This window comes from Girardinichthys multiradiatus, chromosome 20, assembly GCF_021462225.1.
Source record: "Girardinichthys multiradiatus isolate DD_20200921_A chromosome 20, DD_fGirMul_XY1, whole genome shotgun sequence".
Classification (NCBI taxonomy): domain Eukaryota; kingdom Metazoa; phylum Chordata; class Actinopteri; order Cyprinodontiformes; family Goodeidae; genus Girardinichthys; species Girardinichthys multiradiatus.
Genome location: NC_061812.1, coordinates 42,963,591 through 42,986,696, shown reverse-complemented (window position 1 = coordinate 42,986,696; position 23,106 = coordinate 42,963,591). Strand labels below are relative to the sequence as shown.

General features: G+C 39.6%; 1 protein-coding gene across 2 annotated transcripts in view; it reads right to left on the bottom strand.

Moving 5' to 3' along the window:
* mitfa (melanocyte inducing transcription factor a) overlaps window positions 1–11,261 on the bottom strand; it is a 51,344-nt gene extending 40,083 nt beyond the window's left edge. Inside the window, exon 1 of one of the 2 annotated variants that reach the window (XM_047346680.1) lies at window positions 11,202–11,261. Coding sequence is in view for 1 of the 2 variants with exons in the window: in XM_047346679.1 (XP_047202635.1) it covers window positions 3,204–3,224 (21 nt within the window). In the remaining variant the exon portion in view is untranslated. Of the gene's footprint in view, window positions 1–3,203; window positions 3,770–11,201 lie in introns of those variants that run through there. The other variant, XM_047346679.1, reaches the window with a different exon arrangement.
* Between the last annotated feature and the right edge of the window lie 11,845 nt (window positions 11,262–23,106).

Genomic DNA, 23,106 nt, shown 5'->3' with positions numbered 1-23,106 from the left:
AAGTCCAGAAAAGGGCCAGACACATTGCTACAGTCCACACCCACTGGGGCAATGCACTGTTTGTCCCACTTCCGTCAGAAAAACGATTTAGGAGCATCACATCAAAAACAAATAGAAATAATAAATACATTTTTTTTTTTTTTTTTTTAAACCATGTTCTGTCTGGCAGAGAAGCACTCAGAGATGTTGTCTGAGTGCCAAGAAGAAGCCCCGCAGATTTACTTTTACAAGTGGAGAATTACGGCTAACGCTCAAATGCTCCGCTTAATATTTATAAAAGAAATTTTATTAGAAACTACTTTGGGATTAATTCAATTGCAATGGACACGGAGACGGAAATGAAAAGGAAAAAAAAAGGAAGAAAGAGGGAGAGGTTGGGCAAAAAGGAAAAAGGGAGAGAATGAGAAAAATAAAGGAGAGAAAGAAGGGTGAAGAAAATACAAGATAAAACCCTAATGACTGCTTCCACAACTCCAGAAAAAATGTATAACAACAGCATTTTTACCGAAAGTGCACGGTACTAATGAATGCAAGATGTACAGGGGTTGGACAATGAAACTGAAACACCTGGTTTTAGACCACAATAATTTATTAGTATGGTGTAGGGCCTCCTTTTGCGGCCAATACAGCGCCAATACAGGGCCATCCCCAACCAGGACATAGACATCAAATACATGCCTTCGAACCCAAATGCCAGGAATCCCCTCCCCACAGGGCCACACCCCCACAGATGAGCTCCACCCCCAAAAAACCAATGAAGACACATCCATACAGTGCAAGCTCCACACACAGCCCCACTCCAAGCACCCCCGCTGCATCCTGCCCATCACTACACAGGGCACCATAATGGCCAGGCAAGGGCCCCGTGCAACACCAACCAGCCTCCACCCACAAGCGCAACAGAGCAGACACCATCGAGCACCATGCTCACAACAGACTCCCTGATCCCACACCAAGACCGGACAAACTCACCCGGCAAGAGGTTCCTGGCCAGCGGCACGCACCCAAGGACGGCGGCCCCCACCAGGCCGCCGCAACCACACAAACAAACCACATCACCGCCACTGCAACGACAGCTCAGGGAGAAACACCAACCAGCTCAGGTCCACGGTCGCTGCTCAGCCGATTCAAATATCGGTGACCACACATGCAAAAAGAGGGCACAACCCCCTTCCACATCACTCTCCAGCCTACCGCTGCTCCCTCCTCCCTCCCCCCCAGACAAGAGAGCCAAATTTCAACAAAGAACACTCTATAACCATCATGTACAATATTTGCTGCATTTGTAGCTTACATATGAGCTGTCTGTTTGTTTACAGAGTGAGTCACCTCACTGATTGAACTACACACTGCTATTACTTAGAACAGTCCCCTTTGAATTAAATATTCACTGATACAGAATCAGCTGCATGCATGTCTTGACTGTTGGCTCTGTTGGTCTTCTATTACTGTACTACGTGTAATGGTAAATCAGTTGCCAAATAGAAATATTATTTCTACCAAAAACATTGAGTGACTGATCTGGTTAATAATATTAGCATGCTGTAATTCTAAAAACAACTGTATACGTTTACAAGCTTTAAAAAAAATCATTTATTAAATTATTTTCTCCTGTCAGTACAAATGATGTGAATTTGGCAAAAATGATTCACTCTCAAAAAACTGCTATTTATACACAGTAAAGTGATGCAGTGGGACATATTTGCTAAATAAGACCAAATAAGAACCTTATTCTTCTTTAACTTAGTTGGTTTAATTAGTTTTGGTTTTGCTCACTATTTACATATCAAAACAATTTTTTCAGGCTAAGGCAACATATTTCAGGTTAGTCTTCTGCATCAAAATCTCTTTTTTTTATATTTAGTAATCAAGGCAGCTCAATTTTGGCCAGAGGAGTTAAAACAAACGTTCCTGAGTAATACAGAGAATTTTGTCTTTAATTTTAGCTGATTTTGTTCATTGTTGGAATGAAATAACAGGCTAATGATTCTCAAAGATTAGCCTTACCACAGGTCCAAAGAACATCATGTTCTTCACTGCGAAACAGGCCTGTGTTTTAGTTATGAGTTTGTTCTGACATATTCAAGCATGCTGGTCTATGGTGCTTCATTGTTTCAAATGTAATTCAGTGAACCGATTCACTATGTTGGCTCTTGCTCTTTTTTTGCTGCCTATTAAAATAAGGGTTTGGAGCAATGTGATTTCCTTGACCATCCACACAGGTGAAATGAATGTGTTAAACCTCAGTTTCACTAAATGCTTTTTTGTATAATATTCTAATCTATGCTATGCTTTGCTATGACAAGCTAACAAGCTTACAAGGAAATTAATGTCTTGCTTATTGCAGACAAAATATATTTATTAAGATATAATTTGCTCAAACCAAGTTTCTACATCATACACAATTAAAAAGCCATGTGAAATTGAAAAGCCACGTGCCGAAAACCACTGTAGCAGGATTTGATTTTCATGCCAAAGTTGAAGGGGTATAGAGCTGAAGATTGTGTTGCACAGCTATCAAAAACCACAAAGCTGAAGAGAAACAACCTGTTCTCCAGACAAGTCAACAACTTAAATGTCTCCGTCAACCACGAGCAGATTGTATCCAGCCTAATGCCATCACATGCGTATCTGTGATAATTAGCGGAAATGATGATGAGATTTTTCTTTGACCCATTTGTGCAGAAAATCAAAGAAACCCCAGCGCAATCAGCTATATGAAAAGTGTCTGACAGCTGGAATTTTCTGGGAACATTCACTACCACAAATCTGAAACACTGGCTGTATGATTTTTAACTCACAAATGCAACAAGCAATCGTCTAGTGTTACATTTAGAAACTGAAATTTGTTTTTTAAGATTTATGATTATGATCATATTCATATTCTCATAGAGTTAGATTCCATGTGGCTACAACAGTACTCAAATGAATGAAAATTTGGCAGTGTAGTGGAGCAAATAGGATTAGGTGGTTTGCATGCCAAATGTCTGGAAATAGGAATTCTCTCAGGAGATAATCCCCTGAGGATTTAATATAGCCCACTCTCAAAGAACTGTGTTTGTGTCTCAAGAGCTGATACAGAAAGTTCTGAAGACAAAGACCTTAATCAGAGCAAATTAGCAAATTTTAAAATGAGAAAGCCTTTCATAAGATGTAGAATCAACAACCAAAAAGTTAAAGAAACACTTACACAATGAGCCTACCTTCAGCACTTCCATGAACATCTGGCTCCGACAGACTGCAGGTGTGACAGGAACAGTGAAGGTGTGGTGGGCGTTGGGAAGCAGAGGGTCGCTGCTTCACCACTCACAGAAATCCCCACTCTCTTGACCCAGGTGATTGGTAAGCGTCAGTCTCTCTCTGATCCGGACCAGTGGAGTCTCGGATGTGGAAGGAGGGTTTCTTTGAGAGTGTTTGTAGAAGCCATGCAGGTCTGGGTGAGAACTGAAGACCCCAGCCCACCCAAGGATGCATGCAGAAGGAGGAGTTAAACATGCCAGGCTAAAGTAGCTGCTGCCATTTTTTTGAGCCACCCTGAGTCTAAGCGCAACGTGAAGTATTGTAGTGGAGTACAATGTGATGATTGAATGAAGGAAAACCAGAAATTCTTTTACTAAGAATATGTTATTGTATTTAGAATAAGAGTGAAACATGCATTCAATACCTTACGGATTTGGAATGTAGTCAGGATTAGCCTGGGGAATTTTAGTCAAAGGAAAATAAATAGTATCAACAGCATTTTATTACATCGCTGCTAAAATATGTAACTGATTCAATCATTACAGCAGATGCTGCTGTGAAGCCCCTCAATTTTCTTTAATTATTTAATATAATTTGTTCATTTTTTTGGCCCTGAAAGTGATCAACGCTCTTATTTAAAAAACCTAATATTAATGCCTCAATAATGTGTATTTACAAGCCTGTTTCCAATCTAAGTAATTTATCACCATATTTACTCCTTTTTCATAAAACAACACCTGCCGGTTCAATGCTTTCTAGCAAGCTTCTTCGACAACACAACACCACTGCCTTGGTGAACGTCTCACAGAGATACATCAAAAACATTTGTGTTGGTTTCACTGGATCTCAATGCTGCATTAGAAACAGCTGATCATTATCCTGATCTTGTTATGCTGGGTGTTGCTGGGTGTACGACCAAAGTGCAGGAAAGATCTCGGAAACAAGGTAAGTGTTGAATTTAATGATCTTCACTCACAGACCAGGCAGGCTTCAAATGATACACAGCTGATGGAAACAAGGAGCATATAGGACTGGAACCAGGCAAGGACACAGAGTAACGAGTGGGAACATAACTGTAGGAACCAGTAAAGAATAATGACAACCAGAGAGCTTAAATACAGAGGGGAGTGGAGTGTAAACCAATGAACCGTGAGACAAGGTAATCAGGGGGAACAATGAAAGGGGTTGGACCATGCTGCAGGGAGACAGAGGGAGTGTGTGACCAATTAGCAAGATTAGAAAAGAACATAAGGTAAACAAAGGACCGGACTAAGTGAAATGAACAAAAACCAAACACAAAACTCCAACACTGGCTGGATATGACAGATCGACAGACTGAAAGAGTGGATGTGATCTCAAAGATGGTATGTGAGGTTTCTCAAGGATCCATTCTTTTGCCACTTTTATTTAACATATACATACTACAATATCTACAATATTTATGGTGATGACATGCAATTTTATATTTCTGTGTCACAAAACTGGCCATAGTTCACAACAGTAACTGAGTCAGTATTGGTCAGAATTTCCATCAACTTTATGCAGAAAAGGCATACATTGTTTTGGTTCCAAAAATAGAGGCCAGATATCAAAACTCTAAAGTCTAAACATAAATCTAAAATCTATGACGCTGAAGACCACAGAGAAGGCAAAAAAACCAAGGTGTCATCATGACGTCCAACTTTAACTACTTTATTATTAAATCAGCCTACAATCACCTGAAAAAAATGCCGGAATAAAAGGTTTCCCACACAAACAGGACACAGAAGAACTGGTGAATAAGGTTAGATATTGTGTTAGTGTTTACACAGATCTGTGTAAAAAAAAATCAGTCAGGTAGCTGCAGTTCATCCAAACTGCTGTCAGAGTCCTGACTAAAACCAAATACATAGATCACATCATACCAGTCCCGGCATCACTGCACCAGCTCCCTGTTGGTCAGAGCATTAGAATTTTGTCAATGGTTTATATGGTCTCAAGCCTAAATACATTTCATAGTTCCTGGTGTGGTATGGACCCATGTAGACCCAAGTAGTAGTATTTCATTTAATCCTCTATGCTCCTCATTGCTGATACAAACAACCTAGAAACATTAGATGTGCAGACATTGTTGGCTCCTTTAAAACAGGACTGATGCCCAAGGCTTCATGTCTGCATACATTTTCCTTTTTTAATCTCTTCCTTTATTTTTCTTTAAAGAGCTTTGCGTATGAACGCTGCTATACACATGATCCTGCCTTGCCTCCATTTCAATGGAATTAAAAGCCAAATATTCAGTTTATGAATTATTTCACCAAATGCCTTTGCTAATTATTCTAACACCAATGGCCAAAAGAGTTTGGTATTAATGCTGGATCAAATCTTGAAAACTCCTCTGCCAAAAAAGAGAATAATGGCTTATAAACAGAGTTCCAACAGTCTGAAAACTCCATCCAAAATGGTCCAAAAAGCACTTGTGGCGCTGGAAATTTGAGCATGGAAAAGTGAAATTCAGACATTAATAACAGGAATCCTGTATGTGCCACTTTCTATAAGTGATCTGCTGTGTGATTTGAGGCCATCTGAAATGCATCTAATCACTTTATGGATTTACTCATGTGTAATAATACTCTGAACAAAAAAAAGTTCTTGCTGAGTTCACCTTTTCAAATCCCCTTCATATTAAAGCAGACAACAGTTGCCATCCCAAACTGAAATGGATCTGGGAGTGCACACGCTGTCAGTATGAGACATTCACCAACAAATGATTCTTTTGATAAAACCACTTCAAATCCTCTCAACCTGTGCAGCTGTGTGATAATCGTACTAATTAGGCAGGCATGTCAAATCTAAGCCCAGGCTACAGCTTTTGCTTCAACATTGCCAGTGGCACAGCTTCAAGACCAGCTAAGTCTTTTTTTCATGTTTGTTTTTAAATTGTCCAGCAGGACAACACCAATATTATTAGGTTACAGAAAATGACTCAGTTTTTAAATCTGAAGAATTTTTCAGCTCTTGCCCATGGCCATATAACCTACTTATATGCATTGTATTCTCAGGCTAGGACAAAAGTGCAATTCACTGACTTTCCTGAATGGTTTAGCAATGTTAAGTGTTTATCCTGTTGTTCTGGCTATGACTGTTTTTCTCACTGTGCTCAACACTGCGCCCCAGTTCTTCTACACAGAAGGCTCTCCATGAAACCAATCAGATTAACAAGGAAAGTTTAATTGCTAGTGTGGCCAGTAAAGCCCATAACTGTTTAACTCATGTTACTGTGGAGTTTATTTATATATTTTTGTTGTTGTTGAAATAGGTTCTAATTGCTGAACATTTTGGGCCAATGTTCTTTATGAAAATAATTACAAAAACAACATAAATCTTTTTTTTCCAATATTTCCGGAAGAAAATATATAAAAACAAATATCCAACAATGTTTGGTAGTCTTCTGAACTGAAAAATAATACACTCACTGGCCACTTTATTAGGTACACCTTGTTAGTACCGAGTGGGACCCCCTTTTGCCTTCAGAACTGCCTTAATCCTTCGTGACATAGATTCAACAAGGTACTGGAAACATTCCTCAGAGAGTTTGGTCCATATTGACATGATAGCATCACACAGATGCTGCAGATTTGTCGGCTGCACATCCATGATGCGAATCTCCCGTTCCACCACATCCCAAAGGTGCTCTATTGGATTGAGATCTGGTGACTGCGGAGGCCATTTGAGTACAGTGAACTCATTGTCATGTTCAAGAAACCAGTCTGAGATGATTCGTGCTTTATGACATGGCTCGTTATCCTGCTGGAAATAACCATCAGAAGATCGGTACACTGTGGTCATAAAGGGATGGACATGGTCAGCAACAATATTCAGGTAGGCTGTGGCGTTGACACGATGCTCAATTGGTACTAAGGGGCCCAAAGTGTGCCAAGAAAATATCTCCCATCCCATTACACCACCACCACCAGCCTGAACCGTTGATACAAGGCAGGATGGATCCATGCTTTCATGTTGTTGAAGCCAAATTCTGACCCTACCATCCGAATGTCACAGCAGAAATCGAGACTCATCAGACCAGACAACATTTTTCCAATCTTCTATTGTCCAATTTTGGTGAGCCTGTGCGAATTGTAGCCTCAAGTTTCCTGTTCTTAAATGACAGGAGTGGCACCCAGTGTGGTCTTCTGCTGCTGTAGCCCATCCATCTCAAGGTTCGACGTGTTGTGTGTTCAGAGATGCTCTTCTGCATGCCTTGGTTGTAACGAGTGGTTATTTGAGTTACTGTTGCCGCTCACTGGATATTTTGTCTTTTTTGGACCATTCTCTGTAAACCCTAGAGATGGTAGTGTGTTAAAATCCCAGTAGATCAGCAGTTTCTGAAATACTCAGACCTGCCTGTCAGGCACAAACAACCATGCCACGTTCAAAGTCACTTAAATCACCTTTCTTCCCCATTCTGATGCTCGGTTTGAACTGCAGCAGATCGTCTTTATCATGTCTACATGTCTAAATGCATTGTGCTGCCATGTGATTGGCTGATTAGAAATTTGCATTAACAAGCTGTTACGTGTACCTAATAAAGTGGCTGGTGAGTGTATGTATAAACACTTTGGACGACTATACTGTATTTGTAGCCAAGTTATTCAATATTTAATAATGTTATTTTTAACTGTGTTCAACCACTACTCTGAACTCTATTAATAAAGGACAGAGACATACAACAACTTTGTGCAGACGTGCCTCCATGTTCATTGCCAGATTAGGTAGGCAACAAGACTGTGGACAAATTGTACTTGTCGGGCTTGTCTGCTGTACCACCTGCAGTGTACTCTGATTGCATTATCTATTATGAGGAAGACATACAGGCAGTTATGACCACTAATATTTGAGGAGTGAAATCTAGTGAGAGGCAACAATGGACAATTCACCTTTAAAAACCTGCTTAGGTTAGTAATCCAGGTTCCAAAATGTAAAGAATAATTGGTAATAAAAAGAGGATGACATGATGCCATCAAGGGCCATTTTATTATTACTATTATTACTATTTTATTAGTACTATATTTGGCTCTAAAATGGGAAAAGAAATGCATAAATACTATTACTAAATTTCGTCTTAGAAAATCTCCAGACAGTCAATGATATCTGAAACTATTGAGCTCCAATATACCTATATTTAGGTCCGTTGAATGAGAGCGTATCTTGTACCTAAGGGAAATGGTAACAATGGGTGGCAATCACGTTTTAAAGAAAACACCAATTTCATTATAGCCCAATCAGCTGATCTTGCTACATTTGTCATGGCTCTAAAAAGTTACGCAGGCATGACCTCAACATCACTATTTGTCAAATAAATGTGTTAAAGATCTTGTGTGGGTGTACACAGCTTAGTCATGCTGTAGCATATAAAGGCATAGCATCTAACTGAAACCCACCCTTACCTCCCTGATCCAACCATGTAACAAAACTACAATGGCTGACAGAAGCCCAGTTCTATCACCAGAATGGAGCTCAGCTCGTTTCTTCAGGGTTTTTGCAGGAACATAAAAAGAACTTGAGAGGATGTATGGCAAATCTTATTTTTAGTGAATGAATGATTTGCTTTCTGCCACTGTTATTGCTAGCCATGTGTAAGATGTCTGGCAAACCCAGCTCAGTTGATCTGGAGTGTTTTGCTTACAGTTTCAGTAAAACCAGTGCCACCTGAGGAAAGTCCAGGCTTTTAAAGGAAGAGCAATATCTTATCCGTGAGCTCAGACACAGGCGTCCTTCAGGCATAAAGCCCAGGGGTGTTTTGATATTGGCGGCATTTTACAGATAAAGTGAAAAATTATCAGAATCTTACAAACATTAAACCGGTCACTCTGAAGTGCGGCAAGATGGAAAAGATCATAGGACTTCAGTCATGGGAGGTTTTTAAGCATTGACTAAAAATTAAACAGAACAGAGCAGAACTGATGAGGAGTCATAAGCCACCGATCTGTTTGACCCTTTAGAATAAAAAAATGTCTGACGCAAGTTTTTTTTGCGTAATGCTCTATATGGACTCTGATTGCTTCCACTACATCCTGGTTCCATGACAACACCTTGGTTTTTAAGATCTCATCGGTTTGCGTGGCAATTTATGACTAGAAGCTGCTCAGAGAGGGTCTTGTCTTTACATTATGACAATCATTTAGTGAAAGAAGTGTCATAAAAACTGCCAGCAGGTCAGAGTGGCCTGATCGGTGCATCTTTACTACAAATTCTATTTATAGCCGGGTTCAAAACAAATCTTTGATTGTGAGCTTGAATTGGCTGTGTGGTCGTACAGTATGACAAGCTAGCTTAGCATGTTAACCACTTTTACAACCAAAGGAAGACATTTGATACATATCATTATAACAGATATCCTAATATTGTCCTCCATTTCTGGCCTTTAGATGCTTCCATAGAAGTGTTTACAGTGTACAAATATTATTGAATTTAAAATAAATTACAAAAAAGGTTTTTTAAGGTACAATGGCGGCATTTTATTATTATTTTAAACAGTCACTATAAGCGGGAGTATCATATAAGTCATTGTTAAGTCACTGGTTCAGTGAAATTTATTTTGAAACTGAGATCTGTTCATTATTTCTTTCTGTGTTTCTGTAAAATTGAGTTGATAGTCATTGTTGACTGGTAATTAATAGGATTTAATAAGTTTAAACTTCTTGCTACTCTTTTTTGAACTAATGAAATGATTTATTTATTGATGTCAGATTTGTCGTCTTTCAACATGTTCAAAATGAATAAATAAAAAGTTTTTAAAATTCTGAATTTCCACACGGTGCTCGTCCAAAGCCTTCATATTTTCATAAATTGCAGTGTGCCCCAACAACTATTCACTTAAACAGATGCTGCCTTCAACCCGACACCTTAACTGCCTTCCTGTCTGCCACTTTGAATGTTGGTGAAACAAAATAACACTGCAGCCACATTATTTAGTGCTTTTCCTAATGTTCGCAAAACAAAATACCACACAGTTAATGTGGTATATTAAGAGAGATTTCTGGAAGAACAAAAATCATTAAGGACTGTCTTCTTATTACGTCACTTCTCAGAGGTTATTGTGTGTGTACTATACTCAGATTTTCTGAGTTCCCAGTGAAATATTGCAAGAATGCCCTCTGAAACTGGTACTCCAACAGGGAAGGTCGAAGGTCTCCGAGCAGGCTGCCATGTATAAAAATGTTGTATAAGTTGCATGTGTTCATTTTTTATTAGCACATCAATCCGTAGTAAACATATGCACTACATTTGATGAACGTTTCTACAAAAATTACGTCGTTCTAGATAAAGCTTTTCTACACAAACCCCTACCTCAGTACTAAAGTTGCAACAATTCCAGATACTTTTTTTCATCTTCATCTTGTAGATAGTAGAGTTTCTTTTTTGAAATCTTTTGGCCTGTAAACAAGATTAGGACTGAGTGCTAAGCAAGGTCCATCCACCAAACCTGATCAGAGCATTTGCATTTAGAATATCTGGTATTTATATAATGCTTATTTTAAAGCAGCTACCTTTATTTGACACAAAAATGTCATGCGATCATTTAACATTAGCTTTGCCTATTCTTGCATGTTTTTTCTGACTGTTGTTGTCAACAACTGAAACACCAAGACGCTGATGCAGCATTTTAAACAGTCTGTGTCTACAACTAAATTTGTTCCACTGACCTGGGTTAAAAGTGGTAAACTTTACCCTTTTGTCTCAGAGAAATTGCCTTTAGATCTTGTTGGTTCCACAGAAAGCCATTTTCATGCAGTCGTGACTTAACAGAGGCTACAAAAAGATTGCCATGAATGAGCTGCTCATGTAACTAATGCGTTGACCTTTCTGACAATGTAAGAATGTTGCAGGGTCAAGCATAAAACAGCTCTTCAACCATTGAAATATATAACTGTTGGTTGACAAGATTTATACTTTTGTTGACAAAAAGAGAATAGCGTCCTTACCTTTTTATTTTCATTGGCTTTTATCCAAAGTTGCAGAAATCAGTATTGCTCCACTTTGAGGAATTAGGTCCTTTTAAAGAACTCAGAAATGTAGGAACTTCCTGGTCTGACACAACAATGTCTCATTTGCTGATGACACAATAATGAACCTCACATGTTATGACTTTTTGTCAAGTTATTCTGGGGTTTAGTTAAGCCTGCAGCTTTAGGAAAGAAGGAATAGCCAACGACCTTTATCGTGCACAATATCACTGCTGGCAATCTCAGCAGATATGTGGCCAGTTTCTGGGTGTTTTTCAGCATGACCCTCAGTGTTTTACCATCAAAATCTCCAGAAGTTATTTTGAGAAAAGTCTGAACAGTTCAAAGAACAAAACAGACCTTTTTAAAAAAATTTTAAACAAAGGACTTTGTTGTTTTACTTGTGTGTTTGAGCTTTTGCAGAAAAAAAAAAAAAAAAACATCCACACAAAAACCATATTATTATTCACCAACAATAATGGCCCAATGTCATGTTCTTGAGTCAAATAGAACTTTGTCAATATACAAGTGTATTTTCCTCACTCTGACATATGATTTCGGTGCTTTTATGTTTAGATTACCTGACTTCAGAGTCTTCTTAAAAGATGGGCTAGAAAATTACATAATTTAAGGCCTTAAATTGAAATTATTCCATTCACAGATGATTCCAGAAATCCCATGACCACAAAAAACTGTAGCAGATATACAGGGGTTGGACAATGAAACTGAAACACCTGGTTTTAGACCACAATCATTTATTAGTATGGTGTAGGGCCTCCTTTTGCGGCCAATACAGCGTCAATTCGTCATGGGAATGACATATACAAGTCCTGCACAGTGGTAAAAGGGATTTTAAGCCATTCTTCTTGCAGGATAGTGGCCAGGTCACTACGTGATACTGGTGGAAGAAAACATTTCCTGACTCGCTCCTCCAAAACACCCCAATGTGGCTCAATAATATTTAGATCTGGTGACTGTGCAGGCCATGGGAGATGTTCAACTTCACTTTCATGTTCATCAAACCAATCTTTCACCAGTCTTGCTGTGTGTATTGGTGCATTGTCATCCTGATACACGGCACCGCCTTCAGGATACAATGTTTGAACCATTGGATGCACATGGTCCTCAAGAATGGTTTGGTAGTCCTTGGCAGTGACGCGCCCATCTAGCACAGGTATTGGGCCAAGAGAATGCCATGATATGGCAGCCCAAACCATCACTGATCCACCCCCATGCTTCAATCTGGGCATGCAACAGTCTGGGTGGTACGCTTCTTTGGGGCTTCTCCACACCGTAACTCTCCCGGATGTGGGGAAAACAGTAAAGGTGGACTCATCAAAGAACAATACATGTTTCACATTGTCCACAGCCCAAGATTTGCGCTCCTTGCACCATTGAAACCGACGTTTGGCATTGGCATGAGTGACCAAAGGTTTGGCTATAGCAGCCCGGCTGTGTATATTGACCCTGTGGAGCTCCCGACGGACAGTTCTGGTGGAAACAGGAGAGTTGAGGTGCATATTTAATTCTGCCGTGATTTGGGCAGCAGAGGTTTTATGTTTTTTAGATACAATCCAGGTTAGCACCCGAATATCCCTTTCAGACAGCTTCCTCTTGCGTCCACAGTTAGTCCTGTTGGATGTGGTTCGTCCTTCTTGGTGGTATGCTGACATTACCCTGGATACCGTGGCTCAAAGACTTGCTGTCTTGGTCACAGATGCGCTAGCAAGACGTGCACCAACAATTTGTCCTCTTTTGAACTCTGGTATGTCACCCATAATGTTGTGTGCATTTCAATATTTTGAGCAAAACTGTGCTCTTACCCTGCTAATTGAACCTTCACACTCTGCTCTTACTGGTGCAATGTGTAATCAATGAAGACTGGCTACCAGGCTGGTCCAATATAGCCATGAATCCTCCCACACTAAAATGACAGGTGTTTCAGTTTCATTGTCTAACCCCTGTATGTAACCCAAACTACTGATGTACATACCAAAAAACCAATGCTACTAGGATAATTTGATGGGAGCATATTGATTTATTCATTCATCTTCTATACCGCTTATTCCATATTATTATTTTCTATAATGTAATGATGAAAATTTAACATTCATATATTTTAGATTCATTGCACACTAACTGAAATATTTCAGGTCTTTTATTGTCTTAATACGGATGATTTTGGCATACAGCTCATGAAAACCCAAGATTCCTATCTCACAAAATTTGCATATTTCATCTGACCAATAAAAGAAAATGTTTTTAATACAAAAAACGTCAACCTTCAAATAATCATGTACAGTTATGCACTCAATACTTGGTCGGGAATCCTTTTGCAGAAATGACTGCTTCAATGCGGCGTGGCATGGAGGCAATCAGCTTGTGGCACTGCTGAGGTCTTATGGAGGCCCAGGATACTTCGATAGCGGCCTTTAGCTCAGCCAGAGTGTTGGGTCTTGAGTCTCTCAACGTTCTCTTCACAATATCCCACAGATTCTCTATGGGGTTCAGGTCAGGAGAGTTGGCAGGCCAATTGAGCACAGTGATACCATGGTCAGTAAACCATTTACCAGTGGTTTTGGCACTGTGAGCAGGTGCCAGGTTGTGCTGAAAAATGAAATCTCCATAAAGCTTTTCAGCAGATGGAAGCATGAAGTGCTCCAAAATCTCCTGATAGCTAGCTGCATTGACCCTGCCCTTGATAAAACACAGTGGACCAACACCAGCAGCTGACACGGCACCCCAGACCATCACTGACTGTGGGTACTTGATACTGGACTTCTGGCATTTTGGCATTTCCTTCTCTCCAGTCTTCCTCCAGACTCTGGCACCTTGATTTCCGAATGACATGCAGAATTTGCTTTCATCCGAAAAAAGTACTTTGGACCACTGAGCAACAGTCCAGTGCTGCTTCTCTGTAGCCCAGGTCTGGGGAATGCAGCACCTGTAGCCCATTTCCTGCACACGCCTGTGGCTCTGGATGTTTCTACTCCAGACTCAGTCCACTGCTTCCGCAGGTCCCCCAAGGTCTGGAATTGGCCCTTCTCCACAATCTTCCTCAGGGTCCGGTCACCTCTTCTCATTGCGCAGCGTTTTCTGCCACACTTTTTCCTTCCCACAGACTTCCCACTGAGGTGCCTTGATACAGCACTCTGGGAACAGCCTATTCGTTCAGAAATTTCTTTCTGTGTCTTACCCTCTTGCTTGAGGGTGTCAATAGTGGCCTTCTGGACAGCAGTCAGGTCGGCAGTCTTACCCATGATTGGGGTTTTGAGTGATGAACCAGGCTGGGAGTTTTAAAGGCCTCAGGAATCTTTTGCAGGTGTTTAGAGTTAACTCGTTGATTCAGATGATTAGGATCATAGCTCGTTTAGAGACCCTTTTAATGATATGCTAATTTTGTGAGATAGGAATTTTGGGTTTTCATGAGCTGTATGCCAAAATCATCCGTATTAAGACAATAAAAGACCTGAAATATTTCAGTTAGTGTGCAATGAATCTAAAATGTATGAATGTTAAATTTTCATCATGACATTATGGAAAATAATGAACTTTATCACAATATGCTAATATTTTGAGAAGGACCTGTATGTACACCCATTAATTTTGTTTCTAAAAAGCAGGCTGGAATTGTGCAAACATGCTGATTTTTATTTCAGAGTGGAGTAGCTGAGTACTCTAGCTTTTATGTGTTTATTGCATTCATCACAGCAACAGCCTGGAGGAAGAACTGTCTCAAAATTATAAAATTTTATTCCTGACCCAAACTTGAGGAATTTTAAATGGCCTGCACTTGTATAGCGCTTTATCAAGTCCCCAGAGACCCCAAACCGCTTTACACTGAAATCAGTCATCCACACATTCACTCACTGATTGTGGTGAGCTACATTGTAGCCACAGCTGCCCTGGGGCAGACTGGCAGAAGTGAGGCTGCCATGCACAGGTGCCACCGAGACCTCTGACCACCTTCAGCAGATAAGGAGGGTGAAGTGCTTTGCCCAAGAACACAACAACTTAGACTGACAGAGCAGGGGTTCAAACCGGCAACCCACCGGTTACAGGACAAACTCCTTCCACTGTCTCCCCCACAACCAGGAATCACTCCTCTGGAGTAAGAAGTTTTTTTTTTTTTTTTTTTTTTTTTTATCAGATTTGCAGTTTAATGATTATTATTAAAACCTGGGGGGTTGCTCTGTCTTTACTCAAATTTGTTTTTTGTTTTTTTTGCTGCGCCAGTTGCCTTTATTTTTCTGGGTTTTTTTTGACAGCAGATAGACAGAAAATGGGGGCAGAGAGAAAGAGGAAGACATGGCTGGGGCTGGGACTCGAACCCGGGACAGCCGCATCGAGGACTAAGGCCTCTGTAAACCGGTCACCCCCTATGCCACCTGCGCCATGCCCCTTTACTATTTCTTTAAACCATTCCATCAGACCAAACTTGGCATGTGTTTTTATTTTGGTTTGCTTTTAAACAGTGAAAAGAGCACAGTGAAACTGAAGAACTGCCAAATACTGAGAGATTAAGTTGTCCAAAATACCATAAAATTAATAATTTCTAACAATTCTGTAGACATCAGAATCAGCTTTATTGCCAAGTTCGTACATACAAACAAGGAATTTGACTCCGGTACACTTTGCTCTTATGTTTTGTTTTTGCATTACAGAATATACATATTTACAATGTACAATATACACATATATAATAAAAAGGTGCATTTGCAACATCTGTATGCTGTGAAAACTAAAATGAATAAAACTGGGTTGTGTATAATTCAGGTCTTAATATAATTAGGGAGTTTAAGTGAACACAGTGGAGATAAATGCTGCACTGGTAGATTGAGTTAGAGTGTACCAGGTATCAGGTAAACCATTCGTACTTTGTCTGCTTTTTCATCAAGCCATATACATTCTTAGTGTTTTCTACACAATTGTTTGTAATTTTGTTTATTGACTTCTTAGCTTAACCTCTTTAGCTTAGTTTCATGGTCATTTAAAGAGAAACTTGTTCTTGCATAGAGAAAAATAATCTTCAGTATGTTAGCTGTGTGTCGGGAATTACTTTTCTGTCTTAATGTTATGTGCAATAGACTGTTATCACTAAATAAAGAATCTCCTAAGAGGACTCCCTCTGTGACTGGTTTACTGTTGTGTTTGTTACTCCATTCAGCTGTTGGGTCTCGGCCTTATCTGGACAGATGGAACAACCCAATAAATACTGAACAAAGTACCAAAAGAATGTCTTTACAATTAGGCTAGCAATCTACTGAATGCATTCAATTATCTAATTATTAGTTGCAGTATAAGAAACTGTTCCCCTCTAAATCTCATACATTTATGATAAAATGTACAATAAACATATACTCTAATTTATTTTAGATCTTTTTCTTTCTGTTTCAGGAGGAAAGTCAAGATCTACAGCCGAGGCGACATTGTTGACACCATAACAAATAGAGGTGAACTCCAGAAATCTGGCTTCAGTGGCAGGATGAAAGCAACTGTTGAAAAAACTTTCCTTTTGCTGTTTCTCAAACAAGCCATGCAGAAGACAGTAAACACGTGGAAGAAGGTGGACTGGTCAGATGAGACCCATATTGAATTTGTTGTCCAACAAGGAGGATGCTATGTGTGGCACCATGCCCACTGTGACAAATGGTGAAGGTAGCATCATGCTGTGGGAATTATTTTCCTCAGCAGTTAAAGAAAAGCTGATCAGACTCGATGGGAAAATAGATGTAGCTAAATCCTGGAAGAAAAGCTGTTAGAGAGTGCAAAAGACTTGGGACATAGGTTCACTCTCCAGCAAGATGACACCAAATATGCACTCAGAGGTACAGACACAGAACATGTGTGGAAGATGAGACCGAACAACTAGGTCAGCATGCAAACTGCTATGTGAGACACTGCACATCTCCTGAACACACCATTTCCATGATGAAATATGGTGGTTGCAGCATCAGGCTTTTCTTCAATGGGCAACCAGTTCAGAATCAACTGGGAGATTGGTGGAGCTAAATAAAAGCCAGAAATAAAAATAAAACAAAAGTAATTGAGCTTACATGGGACTTGGGCAGGAGCTCACCTTCCAGCAGGACAACCCTAAATATACAGCCAGAGGTAAAATGCATAGTTTAGCCTCTGGTGCCAAAAAAGTAACAGTGTGCCTTGCACCAGTCCAGAGTAGGTGCATGTAGTTGTACATTATTAATGACCAGTATGCAGAAGATCTTGTACAGGATGCTAACTTCTTATCTTTCCTTTTGTGTCTATCTCATTGTAGATGTCTCTACATAATGTATGTAATCAGATTAAATGTGCTCAGGTTTTCCATGGCTGTTAGTTTCACTGGAATATCGTGAACCGTATAACAGTCTGTGACATTTATTCCACAGGGTCATTGTCCTCATTCAGCAGCCCTTTCAGTAGAAACCATTGTCAAAAAACACCCTGTATCGTTTCATTTACAAACTAAACTTCTTATTAGGATTCCTAGCTCCAAAACAACAGAGATATAGAGAAACAGAAATAGACCCCAAAATCAAGAAAAAAGACAAACCCCAGTGTTCCATTACAAGCCTAAATTTTGCAAGCTTAAGATGTCAATTGCAGTCACTGAAAAGAGGAAGGATAAATAGTGATTCAACCATTTCCATCCTAAAACCTGGCTCTAAAATTGGTTTCTTTTCCAGTCTCTTTCATCACCTTCCTCCAGTTAAGTCTGTATAATACCTTCACCAAGCCAATTTGCAGTCACCTACTATCAAATATGTTTTTAATAGGCTCTCTGCTGGGGAAAAACTAACATCTGGCATTTAACATGTCTATTAACAATAATGTCTGTCACAGAAGAAAGAATGGCATGTCAAATGTTCCTAACTCCGTGCTCCACTGTCTAGATGGGGCTCCCCGTCATGAATGGTGGGGGCATATAAATTAATTTTGCTGTTTAATGTGTGAGGATGCTACTTGTCAGAAGGCTATTTGTTAGTGCACAGAGGGACAATTCATGGCACTATCTTGTGTTCTCTACCAATGATAATGAGTTATTCACCGGATCTACTGCACCAGAGCACAAATAATACTTCCTTTTCCTAACCAACATATGCAGGGTCAAAGAGCGTGGAATACTACCTGCCAAGACCTAAAAATACTTTTGTTGCACTGTATACTTGTTTTGCGTTGTATATTTTTCAATGTCACTTTGCTCCTTAATTTTGCTCCTTAATTAACCTAAAACATATGTTTAGTAGTCAAGATGCATGTTTGCTATAATTTAATAGAAAAACCAACTGTTATTACAGTATGCCAGGCTCAAAAGTTGAGCTGATCAAGCTTTCTCAGTCGTCACGCCAAACCTGTGAAAGAACCCTGCTTATGTGCATCCGAGCTGCACAGACTGCGAATCATTTTAATGCACTTTAAAAAAACTCACTTTTACACTTTGGCTATTAGTTCTAGGTTAACAGATTATTTTAGCCTTTATTCTGGTACCTGTCATACTTATTGGATCTATTTTACAACCTATTCACCTTGTTGTGGTTTTTATGGTTTTTATTCTACTTTAGGTTTTTTACTGTTTACGCTGCTGAGGATTTTTACCTGCGCAGGACTTTAATCAACTGTCGTTTTTTTAAATGTGCTATAGAAATAAACTTTTACTTGAGTATAATCTATGTGACCGATTTACAATCCAGTGATTCTTTTAGTAAGTAGGGTTGTTATTTTATTTTATTTTTATTTTCTAGAGCCTGCTTAACAGCCTTGGATTTCAAAAATATATAATTTTTCCAAAGAAATAACTGCACTGCTCACTCAGGTCCACTCAACTTAGCGCGCAACCCATGTATGGATACCTTAGTCTTCAAAGCAGGCTATTGTCGGTTCGAGTCCTGGCCCATGGATGTTTACTGCATGTCCTACCCTCTCCACCCTCTTTCTTGTCACCTCCCTTTTAAAAAACGGTGAAAAATAAAGGCCACTAGTGCCTAAAATTAAAAATTAAAAAGGAAGCTGCTGCTTCTAATGATGATTCTAGAGGTGCTGTGGTGGGTGAAGCCTCAGAGAAAGCTGGAGAAGCACAGCGGTGATGGTATTTATGGAGATGACTGGGCCATGGTGTGGAGTGAGGCTGGAAATCTAATCTTCAAGTGCTTGGTATTTTCTGCTGTTCAATGTCTACATGAGTTTGACTGACAACTTACCATATAAAACCTCACTTAAGAATATGAATGAACATCCATTCAGCTACTTTTAGGTCGTTCTCTAGTTACTTTCCCTACTTCCAGGTTCTGTTCGGTCATCCAGAGTTACATACACAAGGCAGGATTTTATGGGGTATTCCTACAACATCAGCCAAACTACAGCTTCAGGCAACATATTTACTAACAGAAGCACAAATTTGATTAACCATTTGAAGCAGATCAGCTTTAAAACTGAAGTCCTCTAAAAATGTCTATTCTTTTAAATATTATACGATGGAAGTATTGAGACATAGTTCTTGGTAGTATCCACTAGAGGGAGCCAAACGTCAATAAATTAAAGAGTTCTAGTTACATTTCATATATATTTATGTATATATATATATATATATATATATATATATATATATATATATATATAGATATATATATAGATATATAGATTGATATGTATCTATATATATGTTATTTCAATGTCAAAATCAAATTTTGCATCCATACAAGTCAGATAGGGCAATATTTCATTTGAAAGAGAATTTGAGTCCATAGTGGTTCCATATGGCTTTCCTTTAACTCTCCTGTGTTATCACATCTGATTAATAAAGTCTAATTAAAGAAATTTCAATAAATAGCAGCATCACTTCCAGTGTGGTCCCCGATGTTTTTAAACGTTCAATTGTCAATCCTTTGATTAAAAAAAACCTGGCCTTGACACATCAGTCTGCTCAAATTTTAGACAAATCTCAAAACTCCCATTTATTTCAAAAATATTGGAGAAAATAATTTTTTTTACCCAATTGAATGCTTTTGTGTGCACTAATGACATTGGGGAGATTTGCCAGTCTGGTTTGAAACGATGTTACAACTGGCGAAAAAGACGAAGATGACAGGAAGCAGTAGGATTATGTTATCGCATGAACGAACTTATTCACGTGTGATTTTAATTGCATTTCTAATTTAATGGAAACACCGCAATTGGTAAATTGTGTTTGTTTTTACATTAGCAGAATATCGACAACATTTTGCACACATTTGTAATGAAAACAAACTTAGTGTTATTATTGAAAATTTTTACATCTGCATCTGCCCCTTTTTCTTACGGGATTCCTCAGGGTTTAGTTCTTGGTCCTCTTCTGCTTTGTTTATACCTACTCCCTTTGGGGTCCATCTTTAGAAAACATCGCCTCTTCTTTTGCTAGAAAGTGTATACATTGGAGCATGGAAAGTTTTAGAGGACAGATATGGGAACCAGTTTATTATACAGAAAGCTTTCTGTGATAATGTCACACGATGGCCAAAGATCAGCCAAATGACCCACTAGCACTACGAGAGTGCTAGTGGGGACTATCTATCCTTAATGACTGTGAAGAAAACAATAGGTTACTTAAAAAGCTGCTGGAATGGGTTGTGCACAAGAGGAGTCGAATAATTGTGGACGAACTTGACACATCAGGCAGCTTCCCAGATTTGAAATGCTTCACAAAGTTCCTGAGCAAAGAGGCAAAAATAGCTTGTAATCCCATTGCCTCTCCGCTGTTGATAAATTTCATCAGTTAAAGAAGGCAAGAAGCTGATTACTGAGTCACAAGAGTTATGTGAGCAAGGAGGGTTACACCTTTATAAATTCAACTCAAATGAGGAACCTTTTCTCGCCTGCTTGGACCCTTCAGAAAGAGCAACAACCATTGAACTTCTAAGTTTGGATCCAACCCCATCAGAACGTGCACTCTGCATTTAGTGGCTGATAAAAATGACACCTTCTTCTCCACCATCAGCTTGAAAGACCAACCTTTAACCAGCTGTGGTTGCTTGTCTGTTGTTGTCTCTTTACGATCCACTTGGATTCATTGCTCCATTCACTTTAAGTGGAAAGCTTATCCTTCAAGAGCTTTGTCACAGAGGCATCGGATGGGATGATCCGCTTCCAGAAGATATTAAGCCATGGTGGGAGGAATGGATAAATGGTCTACTGAAGTTGAAAGAAGCCTCAATTCCAAGATGTTACCACCCACACAACTTTGATGACATTGTCAGAGTAGAGTTGCACCATTTTTCAGATGCCAGCTATGTAGGATATTGTGCATGTTCTTACCTCAGGTACAAAAATGACAAGGGTTTGAAGTCCATAGCAGTCTTGTGATAACAAAAGCAAGGGTTGCTCCCTCAAAGGTCGAAAGTATACCGAGATTAGAACTTGCAGCGGCAGTGGTTTCTACAAAAGTCAGGGTAACGCTAAGATGTGAACTTGACATGAAGATTGATCAAGAATTTTTCTGGACAGACTCGCAAGTGGTGCTCGGGTATGTCAACAATGAAGCTCGTAGGTTTCACATATGCGTTGCAAACCGTGTTCAACTGATTAGAGATAACAGTGATACTCATCAGTGGCATTATGTGGAGACCTCAGAAAACCCAGACGATCATGCTTCCCGAGGCCTTTGTGCTTCAGACATTCATTCGACAAGCTGGCCGAGAGGGGACAGTTTCTATGGGAGCATGAGCTACATCTAACACCCAGTACTCCAACAGAATTTCTAGTTGGTGATCCTGAAGTTAAGACTATTGAGGTGCTTGCAACTGAAGTCAGTAGCTGTAATGACATCCTTGAATGTCTAAGTTGGTTTTCTTCTTGGTCAGCACTTCTTAAGGTGGTTGCAAGAATCAAACGGCAGGGATCTAGATAAAAATGATACAGAGAATATGCTAAGGACGTAAATAAAATCATACAAAAGCAAGCCTTCCCCAATGAGACAAAGATGCTTCAAAGTAAAAAAGAACTTTTAAACTCCAGCTCACTTCATAGTCTTGATCCCATTTGGTCTGAAGGACTTCTCCATGTAGGTGTCACAAAGTTAAACACAGAGTGATCTTGCCGAATGGCAGTCATATTACTAAGCTGATTGTGTTCCACTACCATGATAAAATGTACCATCAGGGTCAAAGCCAGACACAAATGGAGCTTAGGGCCAATTGATTCTGGGTCATTGGTGGGAGTAAGCTGGTGGCTTCTCCCACCAATGACCAGTGTGAATTTGTCTTCAATTCCCCTTCTGCCAGTCATGCAGGCGGTGTCTGGGTAAGAAAAATCAGAACCATCCAAAATGTGTTGAACGCCACCTTGCACAGTGCACAGGTCGACTTGATGACGCCTCCCTCAGGACATTGATATATAAGGCTTTGGCCATTGTCAACAGCCCCTCTTTAACAGTGGATGGAATCAATAATCCTCAAGCACTGGAGCCTATACACCGAACCACCTCATTATGAGGAAATCTAAGGTTGCTCTTCCACCCCCAGGAGTATTTGTTAAGGAGGACCTGTGTGCAACAAAGAGATGGGGGAGAGTGCAGCATCTCATAGAACAATTCTGGAGTCGCTGGAAAAGAGAATATCTGCTGAACATATTCACGAGACAGAAATAGCACTTACCTCAGCGCAACGTCAAGGTAAATGATATTGTCATTGTCAGAGATGACAACCTACCAAGAAATCAGTGGCAACTAGGGCGAGTGGTTGAAACTGTTAAAGGCAGTAATGGCTTGGTCCGTTGAGTTAAAGTACAAGTTGGGAAGCGAAAGCCAGATTCTTCTTCTAGACCCTCAGTTATTATCCAGAAATTAGTGCTTCTCCTTGAAAATTGGTTAGTACAGACAGACTCATAACTTTTATACAGTTTATCTGTGTACCTC